The following is a 25,316-nucleotide window of genomic DNA, read 5'->3' on the forward strand; positions in this document are numbered from 1 at the left end:
TTAGTAAGGACGTTCGACCCGCTAAAGCCCGTGGAAAGGGGATTAGTCTAGCCCCGCTTCCTAATTAATTGTCGGGATGTTCGGCTAATAAATCTTGGTTATCTGGTCCTCTAATCGTAGCAGGAAATAGCACAACTCTGACCCAGCCGCTGGAATTTTTAACAGTCTGTGGTCTCTGTTATCAAGCGCCGAGAAATGTGCAGGGAATATCTGCTTTATTTTGCTCTTCTCCTAATTGAATTAAAAAAAAAGATAGGCCAGTGCTTCATGGAATCTGTTGTTCGTCGTGAGATAACGCCCTAATTGGCTGGCTGTATTCTGCAGCAAGTTTCTTTAGTTTTCCTGACAAGGGGTAACAAGGACTGGATCACGAAGAGACGTGAGCGATTGCCTCACTGTAGAGCAGGGGTCCCCAAACTACGGCCCGCGAGCCAAATGCGGCCCGCGGCCCACTTTTTATTGGCCCGCGGCCGATTTTAAAAATATAATGTAATATGGCCCTTTGAATTTTTTTATTTTTTTTAATTTTTTTTGCATTTCTTAGTTAACCCACTAGTGCAGGGGTGTCAAACACTGATTGATTGGCCCGTGGCACATTTAAAAAATATAATGTAATATGGCGCTTTTAATTTTTAAATAATTTAAATGCACTCATTATATTACAGAGAAATATGTCCCATAAAAGAAAATGAGCAACAAGCCCATCCCAGAGGACCCTGCATAATATTTTATTTTAAATTAATATTATTATGGAAAATCTATGCGTCCTTCTCCAATAGCTTCTAATTCATCTGACACAGTGTCTCCATTTTTTTTTCATACAAAATTCTTCAGATTTAGCCTCTTAATTTCCCTCTCAAAGTGCACCAGATTCATGCATTTCGCTTTAAAAACTTTAAAAAATCTCCCGGGGGGGCATACCCCCGGACACCCCTAGGCGGGTCGGGACCTCGGCTGGATACTATTTTCACCCTGCTGGACATTGGACGCAAAGGCAGAAAACACTGGGTGTATCATTGGCATATAAACAAGAGGGGAAATGTGCAAGGAAACTGTTGCCGTGAAGAAGGATTACAATTTACGAAGACACTATGAAACTAAACATCAGAGCAGCTACATGTCCTGATAAATGTGTTATTTTTGCAAAGTGGCCCGGCCCTTCGTAGATTTTTCTGTATGTGGCCCTCAGTGAAATAAGTTTGGAGACCCCTGCTGTAGAGCAACCGAAGTTCGAGCAGGTGCATACTGTAGCAGACTGTAGACAGAGAGTTTCGAGGCCGACTTACAGTTTTTTTCGATTGCTAAACCACAGTGGGCACAACTGTAGCTCAATGTGCAAAGCTCTAACTACAGTCTGCACTACCAACAGTCACTGGAGCTGAACAGTTCACCTCACCTGCAAAATAGGCTCAGTGCAGCAAACACTATGAATTGTCCTCACTGAGATAACACACACTGTCACTCAGAATATGCTCAGAGTACAAACACTAGCATCAAACCCCAATACATAAATTACAAACTTTTAATCTTTACAGTTTGAATAATTTGTGTTATTTCACACACATTACGTAATATTTTCTTTGATGAAAGGGTGAAATTATTTCACATGAAATTGTTTATTTTATAACATACCAGTTTTTTTAGGAAAACAAAAAGAAATGAAAATCAGAAGTTTGCTTCAATAGATACACATTTTGTATATTTTATTGAAAACATTTCCAAGTATTTATCCGTGTAAATATTCTATAATTGTAATACAGAAATCTATCCTGTAATGTTGTCATTTACTGTAAGGAAAGGCAACTCTAAGCTGTTTGTTTGCTGGAAAATTCGTATTACAGATGCAACTTTAGATTTTTGCAGATTGGGTTGCACTCTCAACCCTGCCTCTCTCAATGAGAGACCATGATTCACAACAGGGTCTATCAGTGTAGCCCTTACTGTATTTCATCAGACATTGCAGCTCTATGTCTTCCTCCACACATCCACACTCTCACTGCCACTCTTCTCCCTCCAACAACCTGTCTTCATTGGTCCATTTCCCAAAAAATATATATTTTTGAGCTTTCCCTTTATACTGTATATGTTCACTAACAAGTCTAAAACAAGACATTTTACAGTAGTGTTTCAGTTGAAATTGCAATCTGCAGTGTTTGAAATGCACTAGGCATTCATTCTGTTTTGAATGTGTGGTTTACAGTTGTGGCAGTAGTGTGTTAGTGTTTGAAAAAAGGCCTGGAAATCCACAGTGTTGTGCAGGCTGTGGTTAAGCCATGAGATAGGTGTGTAGAGTTTTGAAAATTGTGTTTAAGCAATGAAAAACGAGCTAGAGTTTGGCCCGAATGAACCGCTGCTCTGCATACTGTTGTTAGAGTTTTGCACATGTCGCTCCAGTTGTGCCCACTGTGGTTTAGCAATCGAAAAAACTGTAACAGCAGACATTTGAGCAAACAAAAAATGCCGCCCTCCCATCAAGAGGCATACATGCCTAAAGCAATGAGCACAGGTTTGCCACAGCAGTAGCTGGTGCTCAGCTGCTCAATGCCCTGCCACAGACAGCTTACCTCTCTGGAGATTTGCAGCCGAGATGTTAGTCGAGCAATCACGGTCTGTTGCAGCATGTCTGTGCAAGCGGGCATTTATAATGCACCAACCGGAGAACAGAACTGCCATGTCATCTTATTCTCAATACCATGCTACAACGTGGATGGAATATTTTACACTAATAAAAAAGGTGTGCAAATGGGTAAGAGATGAGCAGTTGGGGAGGAGATATTCAGGTAAAGTTTGAAGACAGTGAGACTCTGAGCAACATAATATGCTTGAGGGTGTGTGTGTGTGTGTGTGAGGGTGTGTGTGTGTGTGTGTGTGTATGTGTTTGTGCGTGCGTGTGTTTTTTTGTGTGTAAAAATAGGACCATGTGATCCTGGGCTGGGACGACTCCCCTGCTTCCCGAGAGGCCTGAAATAAATTAGGTTAAGCGATGTGCAAATCCCACAGCTGTTTGTGGGAGCGTTTTGCAGCCGCGTAAGGGGCATCCAGCTGAGTATCACAGACTGTCCCTGCCACCTCAAAGGGAGCACATCAAAAGATGAGGCCTCCCTATAGGAAATAATGTTCATGAGAAAGACTTTGAAAACGTTATGTTTCCCACAAGATGGATTCTGAAATTCCCTGTTTTCTCTGCAATGAAAAACATTACAAGCAAACCGTATAAAAGAATATGAGTTTCCACTGGAGTTATGATTATGGCTTTTTCTATTGCTCCCTTTAGAGAGCATGGCCCTTAGCAAGGTGACGGGGAAGCAACCCATATAGCAGTGGGAGCTGGAACTTCATAATTGTACTGTCACAATAAAACTGATGCAGAGCTGCCAGTAATTTCACTTTAAGGCAATGCCCCAAAACTCACATAAACTGACACATAGGCAACACGGCTGAGTCATCAAGCATGGTGTGGCCTCACGTTTCTTTACTTAAATGATCAATCAATGTATATGCGAAACCGTAGTCAGCATACTGTATGGGTACAGGATGGTGCGCCCACTTTATTTACGCATGTGTTGCCTTTGTGTGGCAGCTATTTGCAGCGCGTGCCATTGTCCTCCCTCCCATCGTCAGATATTAATATCTGAGCAAATGCTGTCAGACAGCTCATAGTGAAGAACCCCCAGCAGTCATTAGCTGTAACTGCCCGGGAGAGTTTCTCAGAGGGACATGCGCTTCACTGCGATTACAAACAACACAGAGAAAGCGGGGACCGTGAATCCGCAATGGGGCTGCCTCGCCAGTCTCTCTGATGTTTATAGTTATGCTACAAATGCTCTGACCTTTTTTTATTTTTTTTCAGGGCAATTGTGAGGCTTCAAGCTGTGGCTAGCGCAGGCATCTGAAAATCGCAAAAGACAATCGCTGTTTTGTGCCACTCGCAGTCCATAATTGCAGTCAATAGTTCTGAAGGTAGGAGGTACTGAAGAGATTTGATGGAAGCAGTAAAAGCTGTAATGATTGCAACTGTGAAAGAGGAATCGAATGTGGTAATCCTACAGATGCCATAAAAGCCAACAAGGCACTCATCAAAGCAAATATCTTTCATTTCAGAGGCTACTGAACCAACCATTGGTGTACTTACAAGGATTCATGAATGATGCTTTGAAAAAATAGGTTTATATAATTTTTAAGAAGTCAGTCACTTCACTGCAGCTAAATCATCTTTGTTTCAGTAAGCTGTGGTGTCCCTTCGTCATCTAAGCCCTTCATGAAGTAATAACTCATTTGAAAGGCAATAAGCCTCTCACATGTGTTAATAGAGAATTACAAAGTTTGGTGAAGCTTGAGAAGTTAATTGTCTGCAGTCTGGTTGAAAGCAGAGTGATGGGGAGCATACTAAACAGATTGGCACTTGATAGACAGACATACTCTCACTAAAATAATTTTCAGCTACCTCTGTTACAGTAATGCCTTAGACCATCACCATCCAAACACGTCTCTGAATGTGTATTATTTACTCTCACTCATACCGTCTATTTCCACATATTTCTAGTCCTCAACGCAAATTAAATACTGCAAGGTGAATGAGGATGATGGGAAGATGCCGTATTGGATACAGGCTATGTATATCCAGTCGGCTGGGTCGATCCCAGTAAAAGACAGGCAACAAATGCAGACAGAGCCGTGGACCCATGGGACCTGGTATAATGTATTACTTATTGTGTATAATTCAAACAGCCATCCATCTCCAGTTAGTCATTCTGCTTGCATCAGGCCTTTCACATTCATTATCATATCAGTTAACACAATTTAATGCAAATGGCTCCACCCAGAAGCAGTGCCTACATATCAATTACTGACGGGGTGTTGTGCACGACAAGAGTTATTATGGTAACACTGCTGAAATAAATTGCACCTGAGAGGAAGTATGTGCATGGGAATGGCAGGAATGGACTAGAGATTATGAGGGGATACGAGGAAGAGGAATAAAATGTTTTGTCCCCACTCCTTTCTTGTCTGAAGGACCCTCTTGGCACTTCACCAGTTTCCAACCCAATGCGATGCCAACTCAAGAGGATCGTACACCTCAAATCAATGTTATTCCAGCAAATGGAGATGAAATAACCTACACTCAGAGCCCCTCCTGGCAACCGGATTACCACCCACTACTTCTGAGGAGGAAATACACTGAAATCATTAAGTCTCACAGCACAGGCTCAATGACTGCATACAAATTATGCCCTTGCCATTTTCAGAGGATGTTTATCTTTGTTAATTTAGTTCTACTTTTCTGCCAAAGTGTTCTGAGGATTTCTTTATTCTGTGGTCTCAAACGCCCCAGATCCAGACCTAAATAATACATCTGTCACCTTCTCAGCCAAAGTAACAGATATAAATATGGAAGAGACACAAATGTAATTATGTGTTTTAAATCAAAGCCTTAGCCCAGACAGAATTACTGTCAGATGCTTTATGGTTGTGTTTTTTAGAGTTTGGAGGTCCATGGTTATTTGGAAGCTTTGGGCGAGCTGAAGCCATTTTGTGATTCCTTCAAAAGTACAACCAGTTCTCCCAGTGGGACCTCTGAAGTATGAATTCTGGGTCCCTGAGGAACGCAGGGCACTGCATTTATAAGCAGATGGTGGTTTCTTCCTCTACCCAGAGAAGAGCACTACAACATTTGATTTCCCCATAGAAAAGCAGTCAACCTAAAGGTGTGAATAAAGCATATTCTGGGGAGTAATGCCATACAAACAGCATTTCAACAAGTTGGCAATAATAAGTGCAATGTTCTGATCCTATATAAAAAATAAGTTTAGTGTTATAAGTCTGTGTCTTTCTGTTAAATCAACTTGGATGACTCAACTCTTTTCATTAAATAACGACTGCACTTCCTTACCCCCCTGACTGCTCTTCTGTACATTCCCCTATATGCCTTCTCTCTCTCTCTGCACCATATGGATTCTTCAATTTGGTTAATCCCATGTTTTTAGTATTTGTCAGCGAAAGTAAAGTACATGCACAGTCCAGAAGCAGTTGATTTATTATGTTTCATCCAAAAAATCAACTTAATAAAAATTATGTCGATACTGGGCAATTCTGCCTGTATCATAATAAATCTCTCTGATGATCATAAATAATATTTAAAAGCAAACGAGACCATCAGTGAAAAGAATGCTATTTTCATATTGTTACATTATTAATGCCTTTGCTCAGGTCTGAATCCCCTCCAACTCAGGCGAAACAATTTACGGAAAGCAGACAGGAAAAGCCTGTGTTTATGAACAGTTCTGAATCAAAGTTTATTTTGCTTCACCATTACAACATTACCATTATTAATCTTATATTGTCAGATAAACAGTGAATACATTTCCTCGTCGCGATGCATCCTGAGGTCTCTTCATTAGCTTCCAAAACTGATGCATACGCCACCGTCACATGGTGGCAAAAGTATTTATGACAACAGGTGCTGGTGTCGTAAAAAACATTACCACCTTTGTCCAAAGGGGCCACTAGAATCAACAAAAACTGAAAGTACTTCAAAGTCACTTTAAAAAAGAAAACATTATTTTTGGATAATAGGAATCCAAACATTTGACATCAAAGACGAACATGTTACATGCGAATCAACCAACACATATTTTCATCACCCTACATAAACAGCACACTATATCCTGCATTGGCACTAATTGTTGACATTAGACTGAAATTGGGCACTGCAGAGCCTCATGCAAATCATACAGGATTTTTTCAAAAGTGCTTCGACGTCATCGTTCTCAGTCGCTCCATTTGTTCTCCGATTGGACATCCAGATATCTGGACGAGCAGGAACAAATGAATGCACCGCAGCCCCAGACTGACTACTGAAGTGAAATAAAAATTGAGCGGAAGCAGGTAGGCGGGCGGTGCCAGGCTAGTACAAAATGATAAACAGTAGACAATGACAATACAATATAAATACATTATTTCAGCCCGAGAACAGAATGCACTACGTTCCCATGACCTTCCAACCAATTCTGACCAATGCTGCTTAATCCTGTATTCATTATTTTCCTTCGACAACAACCAGCAGTGATATCGACCTTGTGGCCACATCTAGACCACAAACTACTTTCTAAAGTCTGTATGTGTTGTATTACTCAAACCGGATTGACACTGATGTTTGGAGAAACAATATTTTTCAAGATGAAGTAGAAATCCATCAATGCAAGTTTTATTCCAAGTTGTTTCGTTCCATGATTTATTGCACGGAATAAAAATGCAGTATGAAAAAAAGGGACGATTTGGGCTACCATCCTTAACTGTTCTGCTTTGAGTAAAGACTGTATGAGATATGTGAGCTGTCAAAAAAAAACTTTTATTTTTATTTTATTTTAATTAGTGAAACTTTATCAAAGTAAAACATTTGCATTCGTCTTGTTCTGACATCTTATCTGCCCTGTGTTCAAGTACTTACAAAAGATCAAAGACGCTTTCCCCAGAACCAAAACTAATGTAGCCTAGAACGGGCTATGAAGGAGATCTTGTGGATATAAATGCAGAACTATTTCTGCACAGTTTCTCTGCCATTTCCAATCCATGTATATTAAGAGAGGTTAATACTGGCCTATATACCAAAATAATGTTTCAGAAATGCTTGGAAAACATATTTTAATGGTTTCACATGGCTTGGCGAGGCCCATGAGCCTGTGATCTGTGAACATTCAGAAAGAGCGGGAGCAAAGTGTATGCACAGAGGAGAAGAAGAGTAAACAGAGGTTGAAAAAATATCCAAATACACATACTGAAACTATCCACACCAGGCACACATACAAGGCCCTTTCCAATGTTCACCAAAGAGGAAATCTGTGATTAACAGAAAAGAGGAGGATATCAGAAGAGTTTAAAAAAATGTACACGTTTGAAGAACATGTTCAAAGCAATGGGACGAGAGCATAAATGTCTTTAAAGTCAATTTAAGTGCTTACGTTTGATTTACAAAGAGGCTTTGATTCTGATGATCTTGTGCTTACTTAGAAATCAACAGAAAGCATATAGGTTGGATTAATTGATATTATATTCTGTGTGTGAATGTTTTGCCAGCATCCCTGTGCCCAAAGCTCTGTGCTCTGAACCTACATTAACTTTGCAGTTCAAATTTGCATTAGCTCTATACACATTAAAAGCTATAAGAAATAACTAATGTTAATAGTCCATAATGTTGACCTTTTAAGAGATGAATTTACCTTGAAATGTGATAGGATCTTGTGCTCTCTTATATTGGTATTATACAAACACTTTTGTTGGTGTACACAGTATTACAGAGTTTGCAAACTGTACAGTATTGTATTTGATATTTAATTAATTGTACACCAGCTGTACATGGATTGGCATACAAATTTGTACAGACACTCATTGTTCCCAGTGTCTTTGATTCCATCCTCAGGATTAATTGAAATAACTTTTCTCACTTCTAGTTATGCTTGATTTTGTATAGATTAATTCCCAGACAAAGTGTGTTGAGTTTTGCTTAAAGAGTAAGCTAAACAATACGTCACTTGCTAACTGAGTCTGTCAAAGAGAGCCAATTATATGTGAGTTAAATACAAAATTCCAAATGTATACTGGAAAGCCTCTTCAGCATAATTGCAACTGTTGTCCCCCACATGGACTTGTTCATGAGCTGAACCATTATGCTTCAAGTTACCGGCCACTTCATATCACCTGAGTTAAGGTGATTCACTAACCTAGTCTATTTGGCTACAATTCTGGCTGTGCTTTCTGAGCCACAATTATGTTGTTAAACCTGCAACCTCACATATAAAAGCCCTTTAGCCATCCCTCTAAAGCGACACTAATTAGACAAAAATACAGCAAAAAGGGAGCTGCATTACCATACCTACCTATTACCTGTGTGTCTGTGTGTGGGTGCAAAACACAAAGAAGAAAATAACTGGTTGCAGAGTATACTCCAGTTAGACAAACTGTGTCTCTACATTTCTCTATCATTCACATTAATGATTCCTCTTTACCTTATTGAGAAGGCATAAATTGAGCTGATGCTTGCTTCCCTGAATAACAATTCAATTTCTTACATTTTCAAAAGCATCTGAGTGGTGATGAGCATTTCCAAGACACTTTAAGAGGAGACTGAGCTCTCAGACACTCATATAATACATTGGTGTTCAATGAATATGATCTTCTTTGCCCTGAAGTAATGAGTTGTAAGCAATTATCCCTGCAAGCCGCTGGTACCCTGAGCCACGGAAACAGGTTTTCATTCCCACCAAATACTACAGCTAACGATTGCACTAATGAGTTCCTCCCTTTCTGACTGAAGGTGTGTTAATTAGGGAAATCAGCTGGTGGACCGTTTGGCTGGAACTAAATCCAGCAAAGTCTTCAACAGCGCCCAACCCGGACACAACTCTCTTCAAAGGAACAAATGTCCTCTGTAACCCAAGATGAATACAAAATATAGCTTAGCTAGAAGATGTAAAAGAGAGGCCTACTGTCTATATCAAGACAATATGCCATTCATACAAAATAACCAACAAACCACTTTCTCTCTAATTTAATTTATCATTGCACAGTTTAAGCCTTGGAGTCAAAGCTTTTCCTGGTTAAAAACTAGATATATTGCTTAAGCCATTACATGGCTTTTATAATAGGATATGATTAATCCACCATGACTGGAAGCTTACAACATCTGCTTCCCTTTTCAGTTCCTCTATTTATATTAGTTTTTTACTTAAAAAAAATAAACAAATTAGATATACTTCATTCACTTTATAGAGAAATTATTGTTTTCCCAAACGTGCTTAATTAACTGCATCTTAAAAAGATGTAGCAAGTGAACATTATTCACTGCAGTTATAATCACTATGGTCTCTGCTAAATTTAAACATTAATGATGGTGTAAACCGTCTGGTACTCTCTGGCTTTAGCAGCTACGCTACAGTCAAAGCAGTAAACTGTTTCATTGTGGATCTCTTTTTTTTGGATAGTCGTTGTTTTTCTATTGAAATATTATTTGTTATATTTTGTGTTCATATTAATGTCAGCTACATCTCCAAAGCAATTTCTTTATAATTTTTCTATAGACAACTTTGGTAAGTAGATATCCTCTGACTGATTGGTGTAAATGAGAACTCCTACAGGTCCTTGACAGCAGGCAACTGTTCATAAATACATATGCATAAATACATAGATGAATGCGTGATTGTTCTCAATACAATCTTCTTTAGTTTAATGCTAACTACTGTTAATCACAAATACAGGCCTGTGCTTTGACTTAACTTATAGAATATGAACAAAATGTATTTCGCAGTTGCAATTTTGATTAGGAAAATTGGCAATTACATATTTTTCTCAAATCATTTGCAAAGGCGCAGACAATTGTAATCTGCAATTAACAATCTGTAACACATTGTACTGCTACCATCTTAGAAAGTCAATGCATTTAATAAAATACTTTATTAAATGGAATTTGCACCCTTGTCAAATAAATTGAAGGGAATCTGCAGGGATCTATAGCAACCTTTTGTCCCTACAAGTAGCAACACATTTACAGGCTATAAAAAATATCTGTCTGAAGATGGAAAAAAGTTATAAGAGAGAAACTGAATTTTGACTCTACAATAAATAGTATTTTTTAATGGGATGATATAGACTGAATATATATGGTGAAAACAGATTGCTAGCAGGGAAAGGTGGAGGAGGGCAGTGTAATAGAGTATTAAACCTGTGAGGATGGCTGGTCAGCCCTGATAACAACACGTCCCGTGCAGCAGATGCATCTTTCACGCACATGTGTGCATCTGGTCTCTATGTGTCTCTCTGTGTGTGTGTGTGTGTGTGTGTGTGTGTGTGTGTGTGTGTGTGTGTGTGTGTGTGTGTGTGTGTGTGTGTGTGTGTGTGTGTGTGTGTGTGTGTGTGTGTGTGTGTGTGTGTGTGTGTGTGTGTGTGTGTGTGTGTGTGTGTGTGTGTGTGTGTGTGTGTGTGTGTGTGTGTGTGTGTGTGTGTGTGTGTGTGTGTGTGTGTGTGTGTGTGTGTGTCGGGGGCCAAGCAAGGGTGAAAGGTGACAGATAGTAAAGGCAGGGAGATATGACATTGTCCTCCATAGCCGACTGGTAGAGGATGCTTGAGATACAGATGGAGGACTGTGTTTTACTGTATGAATTAGGTCTGTCTAGGTCATTACATCAAGCCTGCTGCTAAAGCACAGCCAATTGACCGGTCTCTGACCCCAAGACTATGCTTATAGCCATGCTTCATGTACGCATTGACCTGAGGTCCTGGGCGTCATTAGAATCCATTCAGAGTGTCTTTGAGCATTTATTTCATGATTTATTTTGCTAGTAGCAAATAAAACCAAACAATTGACTTTGTAGCTTGTTGCAATGTAATGTACAAATACACAGATGAAGCTATATTGTACCCTGCAGCAGAGTGTACCTTTGATTGTTACCTTCCCTGTAAGTGTGCCAATGGACAGCTAAGGAGGCTTATACAGAAAAATAAAAGATAGGGAGAGAGGAATGTCTTGCATGTTAAATTAGCATGCAATACGTGGTGAGAAAAGAAAGCATTAGTAGCATATTAGTATTAACACATTATTTGAGGATTGTCTGGAATTTCTGAATGACTAAAGACACAATGTCTGCACATCCTAGAGGCCATGTTTGAATGGCTGCTGAGGTTGACGTTTGTATTCGCAGTGGCGCTTTAAGCAAAACCAACATAAACCATTCACTTTTTCTTTTCACTTAAAATTTATATTGGCTTTTTTGCACATTTTACACATACAAAAATGGAGCGTAGCGTTAGTTCAGGCAGGGTACGGAGTCAAGCGGCTATCATCTCTGCACGTCAGCTGACAGCCATAGTCCGCCCATAGCACACCATTGGCCATACACCCAAAGTGGCGCCTTATTTAAGCTGCTCTAGCCCGCTTACTGGTGCTGCTTCCTCTGCAAGCTCTTGCAACCCACCTCCACCCCACCACCTCCTTGTTAACTGTATTTGTCATCAATGTCATTTCTGTTGTCATTGACGCTTGTTCTGTTCTACACCCTTGGGGGTCCTTGCTGCAGATCTCCTCACCTTTCGGTAATCCATGTAGCTCATGGAGGTCAGAGGGATGGCTCTCTCCGCCTTAAAGCTTTCCACGTGTGCGTGTGGAGGGTGTGGAGATCCTGGATCAGAACCATACCGCCAAACTTAATTACTGCAAAGTATTCGGCTAATTGAAATAAACTTCTATTTTTCACTAAAGTATTCCTGTCTGAACCACATTTATGCAAGAATTTTTTAAAAAAGCGAGTTTAAAAATAAAAAAATAAATGAATAAGAAGTTGTCAAAAGCTTTTGTGGCTTCGGTTGAGGCTAATATTTAAATACATTTTTATACTTTTTGTAAAACTGTCCATCTTGAGTCCAACAATTGTATCGACGTCCAATGCTCAATCACTGCAGCACTCTTTCTAAATAGAAAATCGATGATTTTTTAAACTGACTTTGGATAAGTAATGGTGTTCTCCTGCATTTTTTTCTGTGTTTTTTTTTCATTGCGCTTAACACGTCACGGACAGACAAAGAAAGCAAGATAACGTTGCAATAATCTGTCTTGGATTTTCTCCGTAAGGCCTCCCTGATACTGATATAATGGATACTGCAACACACTCATAACTTTTCCAGCTGATGAATCTGCTGTTCAGAAAACGAGGTACAATTGACATGCAGACACATTCATCTTTACAAGGTCATCATCTTGCAAGCCTGACATTTTCATTAAAACAGCAAGAGAGCTGGAAATTATCAATGCCAACCAGACATCTCCAATCTAATTCCAAATAAAGAAGAATGTGATAAAAATGGCCATTCTTATTAAGATCTCATTGCAGTCTGTCTTCTTTTTTATCAGGACTATTTTCTCTTTCATGAGAACGGTAGTCTCTAATTTCTCCTGGGAGCTACGAGCTGCTGCTATCTCAGCTGTGTTTACTAATCTTCCTATGACACCAGTTTTCTCAGTGCAGCAAAGTTAATACTGGTCCAATGTAAATAGCCTTATCTCATAAACTCGTGTTATACCCCCACCTTGGTTGCCCAATATGTGACACATGGTTAGAACTCAACACAGGGGGATTAAGCCAGAGGGAAGAACGGGGAAAAAATAGAAAAAACATTTCCTGTGGCAGAATCTGCGGTAAGGTTATCCACCTAAAGTAACATAATGGAAATGTCATGGTGTAACTAACGACAGCACACTGCTTGCCAATATACAATGACAGCAATCAGACGAAGAACATGACTAATACACTGCTTCGAGTGCGAGGCTGAAGGATGGGCAGATAATAAATTAGACTGAATTTGTCTCCTGGTTCTCAGAGCTGATCGATCCAGAGTTGATGCTCACAGTCTGTCATGCCGTCTCATCTTCATCTGCAGGTTGCTGTACCTGCCTCATTCTACCTGTGCTACCATGTTCAACTGAAAGCTCCAGAAAAATTCCATGTCAGGGAAGTTTTAATTAAGCCCGAAGGGAAAAGGATTAATTATCCCATCGCCCGCCGTGACTTGGCTGGTGGCTGCGGGCAGATTCACACTCGAATACTGATTCAGTGGTAGTGAATGAGGCGCGGTTTAAGCGTTTCGGATCAAATTTGGGATTAATAATGTCCAGAATTACATTCCGAAAGATGCCTTGTGGTGAGGAAGGAAAATTAATGTTGTAAATAAATGTCATAACTACGCAGCTTTTAAAAATAACACAATTCCTCCCTGCAGGACGTTTTTAACCATCTTCAAAGGCTACTCCAGTCGATATTTTCTAAAAGCACAGAGTATTCCCTGAGGCATACAATCATTTCTTCCTAAATTATCTACAGTAAGGGATTGTATCCTGTCTTGTCAACTTTAAGTATGTTCCTCTTAGCTTATCTATTTTTATACCAGCCATATTAACTGTAAAATTAAACGAAACGATGTCAGTCCTTTCTTACAAGATTGTTAAAGTCCTTTCTCTGCCGGTCGTGTCCACTAAGGGATGAAATGCCTGTTTTTCATCACGGATTGGTCCAATTCTCATTACCATAAAATTGATTGATCCGTTAAACCCAAGGGAAGTCAGTTCCTCAATAATATTGCAACTTTCAAGTGTAGTACTTCAGCGCCATGCCTGCTGATTTTTTTGCTGAGAAGCTGAAACAGCACTCTTCTCTTTAACAGATCCCTGTAGGTATTTGTTATTGCAGAAATGGAGGAGCGCCTTATAAACTATGCATGCCATCTCCCTCTGGCAACCACCAGTAGAGAACATGATGGCAGGAAAATGCTGGTTTCCATTAGTCCTGTGAGGCTGGTTAACATAAAATTATCCTTGGGGTTAGCGGGAAGCGGACACAACTGAGGCGAGTGATTCATTAAAGCTGATGCATAATGGACACTGGGCGTCAATAAAGGCTGATTTGCATAGTCAAACTTCTCTGATACGACTCAATCTATTTCTACAGACAATCTAAAAAGGAGGCATGTTGGCACGTCACTAACAAATAGCTTCTGGTATTGTGTACTCTATGACCTCTTTATTTTGCTGTGCTTGAGTTTGGGATTTATTCAGAAAGAGGACAACTCACCCCGCAGGAGATCAGAGCTGGCATAAGGTGAGCTGTATGTCCGAAACAGTAGCCAATCAAAGTCATCCTCCTCCCCCTGGGTGAAGTCACATAGACTTGGGTCGGAATCCTCTTCGAACGTGCAGCCTGCTGCTGGAGAGAAAAAGAGGATAATTAAAACAAAGGGCTTTTATTTAGGGCTGTCAAATTAACGCGTTAATTTCGATTAATTAATCGCAGAAAAATTAACGCGTTTAAAAAAATTAACGCAGATTAATCGCACTTCTATAGTGCCCTTTGACCCGGTGCAAAAGGGGTGAGATGAGAGCGCAGCTTGCGGACCCGGCCCGCACGGGATTAAAGAGTAAAGAAAGAAGCGGGGCAAAGGGGCCGAGGTCTCTATGGATGTGTTATGTAAGTTACTTTCTGTCATGCCCCCCCTCCCCCCCCCCCCCTCCAGGGGACAGAAATGTTTTCGCGCCCCCCCCTAAATTGAAATACTGTTGAGAACCTGCTAATATTTATTTATTTATCTGTACAAAACCACTGTATGAGTTTCTGGCATGAGCATTCTGCATACAATCACCTTATTATCAAATTAGATGTTAGATTATAAAATTAGCTGAGATAACTTCTGCAGCAATTTAAAGAAAATTCAAAGTTCAGTTTATTAGCTCAATTTGTCTGTGTGAATCTCAGAACAGAGAAACAAGAGCAAATGATTAACTGAGGTTTGCATTTCATTAAAGAAAATGTAACTGTAAACATAGTTAAGGTGGTGTTTTTTTATTATAGGCCAATATGCCTTCTGTGATGCGATAACCTATACTTCAATAATGGTATTATAGTCTACTTGCTTGATTTATTTTTAAATAGCATACAGAGACACTTGGAGACACGTGGACATTTATTTACTGCAAATCGCGGCCTTTCGCGCGGTTATGACCATACACAAGAACACATCGTGCTAGCTAGCAAAAAAAAATTTTTTTTATTTTTTTTGTCAGTTGAAAATCAAGGACACCCGCGCCCCCCCTGACAACTCACGGCGCCCCCCCCCCCCCCCCCCGGGGCGAAAGTCCTGAAAATGACCACAACAGGTTACACTAGTATTGAGTATTAGCTCAATTTGTAACATTTAAACAAGACTACTCAGTCTGTGTGAATCTCAGGACAGAGAAACAAGAGCAAATGATTCACTGAGGTTTGCATTTCATTCAAAACATTTTTAAACTGTAAACATAGTTAAGGTGGTGTTTTTTTATTATTATAGGCCAATAGGCCTTCTGTGATGCGATAACCAATAATTCATTAACGTTATTATTAGTCTACTTTCTTGATTTCTTTTTAAATAGCCTACAGAGACACTTGGAGACAGATGTGGACATTTATTTACTGCAAATCGCGGCCTTTCGCGCATCTATGACCATACACAAGCACACATAGCGCTTGCTAGCACTTAAAAAAAAATATATATATATATATATATATATTTTTTTTTGTCAGTTGGAAATCAAGGCAGCCCGCGCCCCCCCTGACAACTCACGGCGCCCCCCCCAGGGGGGCGCGCCCCACCATTTGAGAAGCACTGCACTAGTATCACACTATGGAATGGGACTTTTTTTTTCCTTAATATACTGTACATCCTCATATTTTTTTTTACCAAATTAATCTTCATATTATGAGCAATACTTTTTGTATTACACTTTGTCTAAAATATTTATTAAAATATGCAAATTAGGCAATATCTCATTCAATATGCGTACGTACAGTACATAATAGGTTGACTGTTTTTTAGCCATTTTCATTATATATCAAATCAGAATGTTTACACTCTTCTATGACCTTATAATCATTGTCATTGTGAACATTGTGATCCCCTCAGAAAATCTGTAACTTCAAGGGTTTATATGTACGCATATTTAATGAGATATTGGCTAATTTGCATATTTTATAAAACATTTTAGACAAATTGTAATACAAAAAGTATTTCTCTTCATATGAAGATTAATCTTGTAGAAATGTATGAGGATATCTATAAAGAAAAAAAAGTCCCATTCACCATGTAGTGTGATACTAGTGTAACCTGTCATTTTCAGGACTTTCGTCCCGGATAGAGATTTTGGCACACATCCCATGTTGTTCAATGGGGTCATATTAGTCTATACCAGTTGAGATATTCTTCGCTAAATGAAGTGCATACAAATCGTATCCAGGACTTCTACTAAAGGGTTTATATAGGTTACGCATATTGAATGAGATATTGCCTCATTTGCATATTTTATTAAATTGTTTAGACAAAGAGTAATACAAAAAGTATTTATCTTAATATGAAGATTAATCTGGTAAAAGTATGAGGATATCTATAAAGGAAAAAAAAGTCCCATTCACCACGTAGTGTGATACTAGTGTAACCTGTTGTGGTCATTTTCAGGACTTTCGCCCCGGATACAGATTTTGTCACACATCCCACGTTGTTCACTGGGGTCATATTAGTCTATAACAGTTGAGATATCCTCCGCTAAATGAAGCGCATACAACAAAACTTTCCCAGCACCTCCACTATCCGTGTCTCACTTTCGTTTGCTAGCTGCGTGTGTGTGTGTGTGTGTGTGTGTGTGTGTGTGTGTGTGTGTGTGTGTGTGTGTGTGTGTGTATTTTTGGCTTTGACTTGTACGATGGCGAATAAGTCGGCGCTATGCACAGCTGTGGCAGTGCAGCGCTGTCTGTTTTGGAGATAGACAGTCATCATTGAGCCTGCTGGTTATTTTGTGGTTTTAACTAGAAAATTTGCCCCGAGTTCCTAATTTTATTTCATGTAGCCTAGAAACCTGGCTAAGGAGAGGAGACAGAGCTACGAGAGACGGAGGGAGAGAGAGAGAGAGAGCAAATCAAACTGTAGGATAGTCTACAGCTGTTTATAAACAGGCAAAAATGTGTCATAATGTCGCAATGTAAGTATGCGATTAATTTAGATTAATTAATCACAGAGCCTGTAATTAATTAGATTAATTTTTTAATCGCTTGACAGCCCTACTTTTATTTGAACTCTTATTCTACAGGGGAATAAAACTCATACAACCAAGATATCTTCATTCTGCACTGAATGTACATTTGAATCTGAGCAGTCTGCCACATCACCTCCCTACCCTTTCAGACCACAGCAATGACCTGCGTTTACTTATTGATGTGAATATATCAACACAACTGAGCCAACAAGGGTTTGACACAGATCTGGTGTTGCTCAGCAGTGGTATGAAAGGCTGCAAAATCTATGTAAATAGATGTTCTAATATAGTAACCTTTGAGTAGTTACAGACGACAACTTGTAGCACCCAGACAAATATAAAAGTTGCTACAAATGTGAAGATGCTTTAGTGTAAATCACTGAGTTTGAGTGATAAAACTACTACGATTAATTGATAGCAGAGTGTCTGCACCAAATATAATAATATATATACAATTTAAAAATAGAATAGAAATCTCAACACTATTGGAACATACAAACTATAAAAAGTTATATGGCTTTTAATGGTGTCAGTTATTAACAGTACCTTTGACCAATAGCTTGATTTGATCGGTGAAAAACAAGCTTAAATGTAAGGGTCACTATCCCGCTACAAATACAGGGTTTTGTGTGTTATTATTAGAGAAATTAAATGGATTCAAAAATTCCCTCAAACCAACAGCAAATCAAGCAATGAACTATAATTACTTCGGACTCGCACAAAAGAACACATACCCTGGCAAAAACATTCAATGCCCCTGCACCTGAGCAGAATTACCCCTCTCATAAAACACAAACAAGACTACATATCCCCAAACCCTTTCACAGAGGCAAACAAATAGTAATAACATTTGGGGAAAGTGGGCACCCCGGGGAATGTTGTGATTATCATAATACCTCACAACCTGCCATTACACGCGCCAAAAAGCTAATTTTTTCAAATTATATTTAATAGCTATGGCTTTTGTGGCTCTCGGGTCCAGAATAATGTGCTTCAGTCGTTGCTCTCTGCATCTGCTGCCATATTTCACATTAGTCCATCAGTGTGGGAATTAGGATCTGCAGTGGGCAGTTTGAACAACCCAGCAATAAGACCAGAACCATGTCAGCAGTAATTGGAGTGGACAACACGGGATGCGACATGCTAATGATGGGCATAACCATGAGCAGGTCCTGAAGGTGACCCCTGTGCTCTGCAGCTTTATGGCTGCTCGTTCTTATCTCTAATCTGCCATTAAACCAATGGTCTCTATACGACAGGCTGTAGACCAAAAAACGAAGCCAGCCTCACTGTAGAGCAGAGCATAATTATCTTTTTTTTTACCAGCGACACACAGCTTTTAGTCATTAACGGGTAAATGTGGTTGTTGTACTGGTCTGGTATGTTGCGGATCAATAAAAATGGAGGAGGACAACAGAAAGAGTAGAGCGTGGTACTGTTTGAGATTGTCAGACTACCACTGGGTTTCGGCACAAATACCAGAATAGTTTGCATTGATACATTCTGGTAAAATATAAACATAGCTAAATATAGCTTAACGTAAGAGGAATATGTCCTAGTTTTTAATATATCAGTGGTTAAAATTGGCCTTAAAACAGCTTTAGAAATGTTACCTATTTCCCGATGAGAAACTATCAGACAAAAAAGTTAGTAGAAGACATTCTATGCCAACTTTGGCATTTAACAGTTCTCTATGCTCAAAACAACACAGGTCTTGTTTTTGGCTTTTTTTTCCCTAACCCTAATCCATGCGGCTTACTTTAATTTCACAAAAAAATGCTGCATTAAGCCACAAATACACAAGTTTCAACATGAGGGGATAACCTGGCTGACCCTGAACTGCTGCTTGGCCAGGGAGAACACAGACCAGACTGTTGACAGTTACGTCAAACCAAGTTTTGTGTATTGCGCTATTATTGGCTCTGTGTTGACGTGTTGACGATTGGAGAGAAAACTATTGTTCTCTTTTCTAATGTGTAATCAAATGTCTGTGCTTTGGAGTTTTTTTTCCTTCCTACATATCTGCTGCAGCTTCCAGGTAACAGCCTCATTTTACTGTTTATCCATCAGTTTCCTGAAGCATTATTGGAGCCGTGTTAAGTTACTGCTGACGCACACAGAGCATTTCCTACTGCAGCTTCATATTAGTTTGCCACCGCTGAACATGTCAGAAGATTTCATTATGAAGTACCTATAGAAGATGCAGTGATGGATTTTTCACTGAATTAGCAGGCCTGCATTAGCGGTGCTATTATTCTGTATAAAATGGTTGCTACGGACATATGTGTCCCCATTTGATCAGTGAATTTCAGAATGTCTATTCTCTATTAACCGAGGAAATTGCAGGAGATGAAAAGGCAGCATTGAGCTTAACAACCAGTGAACCTCCAGCATGTACTCAAGGTGAATAAAACCTATAACCTTGCCAGGCTGTATATCAAACTATTTGTGCCTTGCCAGAAAGCAGCATGAGATATTAAAGAAGGCGAGCCGAGTTGTTGCTCTTCGGTTTAAGATGTTACAGTCGGTCCAAGGTGTTGAACTTTCTCTAGACTGTGTATTCACTGCAGCACAAACACACTTCGGGTGCCCTTGCCCACAGCCAACCCCTTACACATCACTCTTGCACCTTCAGTGATTATGTGATAACACCGGAGCATATCTGCCATCATGTAAGCATGGCCCAGTGGGTGATAGTAGACGCCAAACCAGCAGGGGAGGGAGTGTGGCGCTTCCCCCTCTAGGTTTGATTTATTGCCCCGTGCTGGGCCGTTACTGCACAGATCTGCTGCTGAGGCCAAGGGTTAATTGTCCCGCGCCGGGGTCTATTTCTAATAGAACAGCCAGAGATATGGGACCTGACACATCCAAACGCCGGCACTATATTATTCCCCGCAGCTTCGGTAAATGAAGCCTGCAGACTCCTCCTTAGAAAAAGTCTCATCATTCAGAAGAGAAGGAACCAGGGATTGTGAGGCCAGGGCTGCCCGGGAATGTCGTCTCCTCATAACGCACCGGGAGAGATCCAGCTCATCTATCATGACAAAACACACTCCGTCCCCACCTCTCTCGAGGACCAGTGGGTGTGCGTGAGTGTCAGTGGCCATTTTTTTTTACCTGAAACATTACAGCATAATTTAGTGCAATGCCCAGCGCAGTCAGACTGATACTAGTTTGTGGCTGAGGTTAAGAAATGTTTCACAATTTGGTCTTTTGTGCATTCTGGTGTATTTTTTTTCCTTTCTTTTTTTACAAACTGGTAGCAACAGTTTCATCAGCCTGCTGTGGAGCCCTTTGTGCAATACAGCACTGCACTGTTAGATGGACCAAAATGGAGAGGGAGCGGGATGGGAAGGAGACGGGAGGAGTAGAGGTGATATACAGACTCTAGACGTTACAGATTTTGTTCACCTTCTGGTTTTGTCACTTTGTTTAAACACTTATCTCAGTGTTTACGGCAAATTTAATCTTGAGTGCACCAAGACAGATTACTCCATCGATAAATTAATACATAACCTCTCTGACTTTGCACAAGACCGAAATAACTCCTGATTTACACTGCGGAAGTGATGAGCCTCGCTTCGTCCACAGGATGGGTGCTGTAGCTCCTCTTTGATTTCACATGGACATAAAAGAATGTGGCAACTTGTTTACCAGACACTCCAATTTGCCGCCACAGTCATGGGGATACGTACATATTTTCCCTGGTTTTATATGTGCAGTTTATCACGGCTGTGGGTATTTTTCTGCTCATAAGAGCTGCTAGTGCGACATGTAGCTCTTGGTGTTAGATTTTGTATCTCTTCCTCTTTACTTCTATAATCCCTTCTGTGCTATCTAATTAGAGATTTAACTACAGTCTCTGCTTACATATCGCCTGTATTTGCATATGTTATAGGCATAAGGACGCTGGCCCAAGCTTTAAGGGGCTACTTCTCTGACAAATGCCCACTTGAATAATCAAACACAGCACAAAAGGGAAAGGATATAATCAAAGAGGTGGCTGAGCCCTATCCTAACGGATCAACAACAGCTAAGGTGATATTTTACAATAAAGCCACAGTCTGAGAGTGGACTGTCATCAAAGTCCAATCTCAATAAAAATGTGCACTTCTTCTTTTCTTACTTTCAAAGTAAAATAATGATCTGTCAACCCTAGCTTGTGAGTATATGACAACCACATAGCAGTACTTGTACAGATTGTTAATTAGTAGAGAACCTGATTTAGGTTCGGATTTGTTTGAGAACCAAATCAGCCAACAGAGACAGTAAAAAGCAGTATGTGAGAATACCAGTTGCAATATATACAGTAGCAAAACTTTACATGGTGTAAAATCCCTGATGGTGAGCAAATGCTTTGTATATCATCACATTATCCTGCACACTACTTTCAGCTATAAATAAATAGAAAATGCAGTAAACCATGGAAGATACATAGAATGAGTCATAATCTAATGAATTGACCGTTGTCAGCACAGTCCTTCATGGTACGTTCAAGTAAAGCAGCATGATCAGTTCTGTTCTGATATTATTGGTTAAACTGATGTTTCTGCACACGATCAGCCTTTCTTTCATCATCATTAATGGACTTCCTGGAATCCCTTTTTTCAATGTCCCTAGCACCCAGGATTACAGTTCCAAACAAAAAACATTCTGCTTGGGACAATGTCACCTAAACCGAGTGTGAGGTATTGATGCGATTTGTTCGCTACCAGTGTGTTCTGGTTCATTTAGAAAATGTCACACTATTCTTCTAACACTCAACCACTTTGAAAACTAATCTATCCTTTATCCTGTTTTACTTGAAATCCACAGGATTGTACATGAGAAGTCCATATCCAGACTCGGCAGGAAGAAAAATTAATATCGGACTTAGTGCAGAAGAGACAGAGTGATAAACTTACACAGCTGTGTGCTCATGTGACCCTGAAAAAACAAATAAAAATAAAATCCTTTTGTTATTGTCTGGGGCTTTTCAAAACCAACTGTGAATGAAACCAATTTACAGACACAGACCAAAACACTTAAAACCCAGTCTCTTGTGTGTTACAAAAGTACTAACATGATCTGTTTGCTCCAAGAAACCATTTCCAACCTTTGCTTAAATGTCAACTACAGCCTCTGCCCTTAATTATCTGGCAGTCAGGATGGATAATGAACTCCAGAACCTGTGGAGTCACATGGGTAATGCAGCACAAATGAGGCACAATGCTTTGCATACCATCATCAACAAATGGGAACCAAACCATGCTGGGGAGACAGCCCATACCTAAAGACTGTCCCACTCCACACAGAAAGCCTCCTGTGTGTGGGGTGACTGACTGACTGCCTGGTGGGAATCCAGGTGGGAATGGGTGAGTGATCCTGGAGGCAGTAAGGGGGGGAATGCACAATTTGCATTGCAATGAGTGTGGTCCAATGCATCAACAGGAGAAAGGTGTATTTATCCTCTACAGAGGCTCTCCTTCCCAGCACTCCCCTGGCTGCGTCTGAGAGACATCCATCCCCACACCTGAATACGCAATGAAATCATCTCTCTGGCTCTCCGGGCATTAATAACTCAACCCTGGTGGCTGGTTGGGGCCAGTCACAAAGCGAAGGCCAGGGAACAGACTAAGAAAAGGAAGGGTTGGAGATGGTGATGGTAAACAGGTACAGTAGAGGTGCTGAGCTTCAGGGTAGCCAATACCCTGAAAAATGCTGCAACATAGTATCTGGAGGAGGTGTAGGTAATAATAGACTGTATGGAAATTACTGGGTTGGGAAGGGGTGGCGGAAGGGTTATTATTTTATTTAAAGAATGCCCCTCCCAGCATAAATAATATTATATAATATAGACTTTGCCATTTACTGAGATTTGAAAAATACAACACCCTCACACCTGATATCTTAAAATTATATGACTTTGTTTTAAATGGTAAAACTCACTTTGCAGCATTGCAGATTCATAACACTGTCGCGATCGTAGTCGATGCAGCAGCACCAGAGATATCGATACATTGCCTCCAATGAGACTCGACTGCTGACAGCTTGGTCTTCGATTCTTCTGTGTTATGCTATTGACAGCTAACGTAGTTTCGAGCGTTTGCCCTCAAGCACAGTGGAGGAAGTTAAGTAAGATCACTTCTTTCAACCGCATTTTTTTTCTTCAGATTTCTAGACTTCATCCCGAATCAACGAAATTTCTCAGATTCTGTGGGGCTAGAATAGGCTTTTTACAACTTTTTTAACTTTCACATGGTACCCGACTCGAACAGTATGGAGTGAATTTAGCAACTGCAAATATTAAAAAAACTATGCCTATTTTTCTGCCTCATATTCCAGATTAATTAAGAAAAAAAACTGAAAACACAGAAAAATTACATAGCACTATACCTCCACCTGTGATAAGCACACCCATATGGCGCTTTTCCAACGCACATGTAACTCTACTCGACTCAGCTCAACGCGGTTTTGGTAGCAACACAGGTTGTTTTCCACTGCAAATAGTACCTCCTGAATGTGGGCGGGGTCGTTTTACAAAGGGGCAGAAAGCCGACTCCGGAGCAAAGAAGCAAAGCACAAATTACGAGCAGGTGGTGTACTATTAACTGAACCAACCGCCAAAAAATACAGATGGAAAATGTTTAAGAAATACCCCCCCATTGTATCTGTTTGCTAAAAGAAGTAGAAGATTATTGCTACGGGCCATTAAAAGGGAGGATTAGTGTCCAGATGTGTATGCCACTCAGTCAGCTGTAGGGATGCGTTACATACTGTAGATCCTCCCTATCCATGTAAACCCAGGCATCATAAAGTTCACCGTTTAGTGCATGGTTCAGGATACGTGTTTTCAAATGCAAGCCATGTCTCAGCCTGAATAATTTATTGAGGTAATCAGTGCAGTCCAAGGCTTGTAATGTAATCGGTCGCTATAATTTCTGTCCCAGCTGGCTAACTAGGCTAGCTGCTAGCTGCCCTACATGTCTCCTCTCGTGTCGTGTACAGTATGCTTAAAGTAACATCCCCAACAACCAACACAACACTGGGTGAGCCCAGCAAATTTATGGACATTTAATTAGAGCCAGAGAAGGCTGCACGTGGCGAGACAAAATACACTTGAAAAGTCCTGGAGAATTTGGAAGTATATACAACAGAATGAAGCCAGGAGTCTCTGGCCAATCAGTGGCCGGCAGTCTGCCGACGTCACCTTTAAGCATCGGCTCAGCTCAGCTCAATTGGAACCTCGAGCGAGGCAATACCAAAAAAGCAGCCGCTACCAGGTACCAGGTACCATGTTTTTGCAGTGGAAACGCCAAGTATGTGAGTGGAGCTGATACGACGCAGTGGAAAAGCGCAATTAGATACCCCTGACATTATATAGCAGTTAGATTCAGGGCAAATAAAAGCAGACTGGGCTTCTTGGAAGGTGCGGCTTAAAGATTCAGGCTCTGAAAAGGACCGTTTGACACATTCAACTACTAAACTACAATTAGCTGGAGTAACCGTAAGCAAGAACATGCACTGTCTGGAGATGTAGCCTAAAGGTCAATGACTATAACAAAGATCTACTTCTCAAAACTGAACTTCAAGCTGTCAAAGCAAAAAATTAGAGAATGATAGACAATGAATCTCTGATACAAATATGTATTGTAAATATTTTATTTTATTTTTAGTTGGCAGTGGGGGATAAATTCACAATCTGGGATGAGAAAAAGTGTAAGGGCCCTAAGCCCTTTAG

General features: G+C 40.2%; 1 protein-coding gene across 6 annotated transcripts in view; it reads right to left on the reverse strand.

The window, feature by feature from the left end:
* Positions 1–25,316, reverse strand: part of ptprub (protein tyrosine phosphatase receptor type Ub) — a 157,600-nt gene that overhangs the window by 90,865 nt on the left and 41,419 nt on the right. For 3 of the 6 annotated variants that reach the window (XM_080040266.1, XM_080040265.1, XM_080040263.1), the window contains exon 2: positions 14,610–14,741. The exons of 1 other annotated variant lie outside the window; for it this stretch is intronic. In XM_080040266.1, the coding sequence (XP_079896392.1) occupies positions 14,610–14,741 (132 nt within the window). The remainder of the gene's footprint in view (positions 1–14,609; positions 14,742–25,316) is intronic. 2 more of the 6 variants (XM_080040267.1, XM_080040264.1) reach the window with 1 other exon arrangement.

The sequence above is a fragment of the Ammodytes marinus genome, assembly GCF_949987685.1.
Source record: "Ammodytes marinus genome assembly, chromosome: 13".
Lineage (NCBI taxonomy): Eukaryota > Metazoa > Chordata > Actinopteri > Uranoscopiformes > Ammodytidae > Ammodytes > Ammodytes marinus.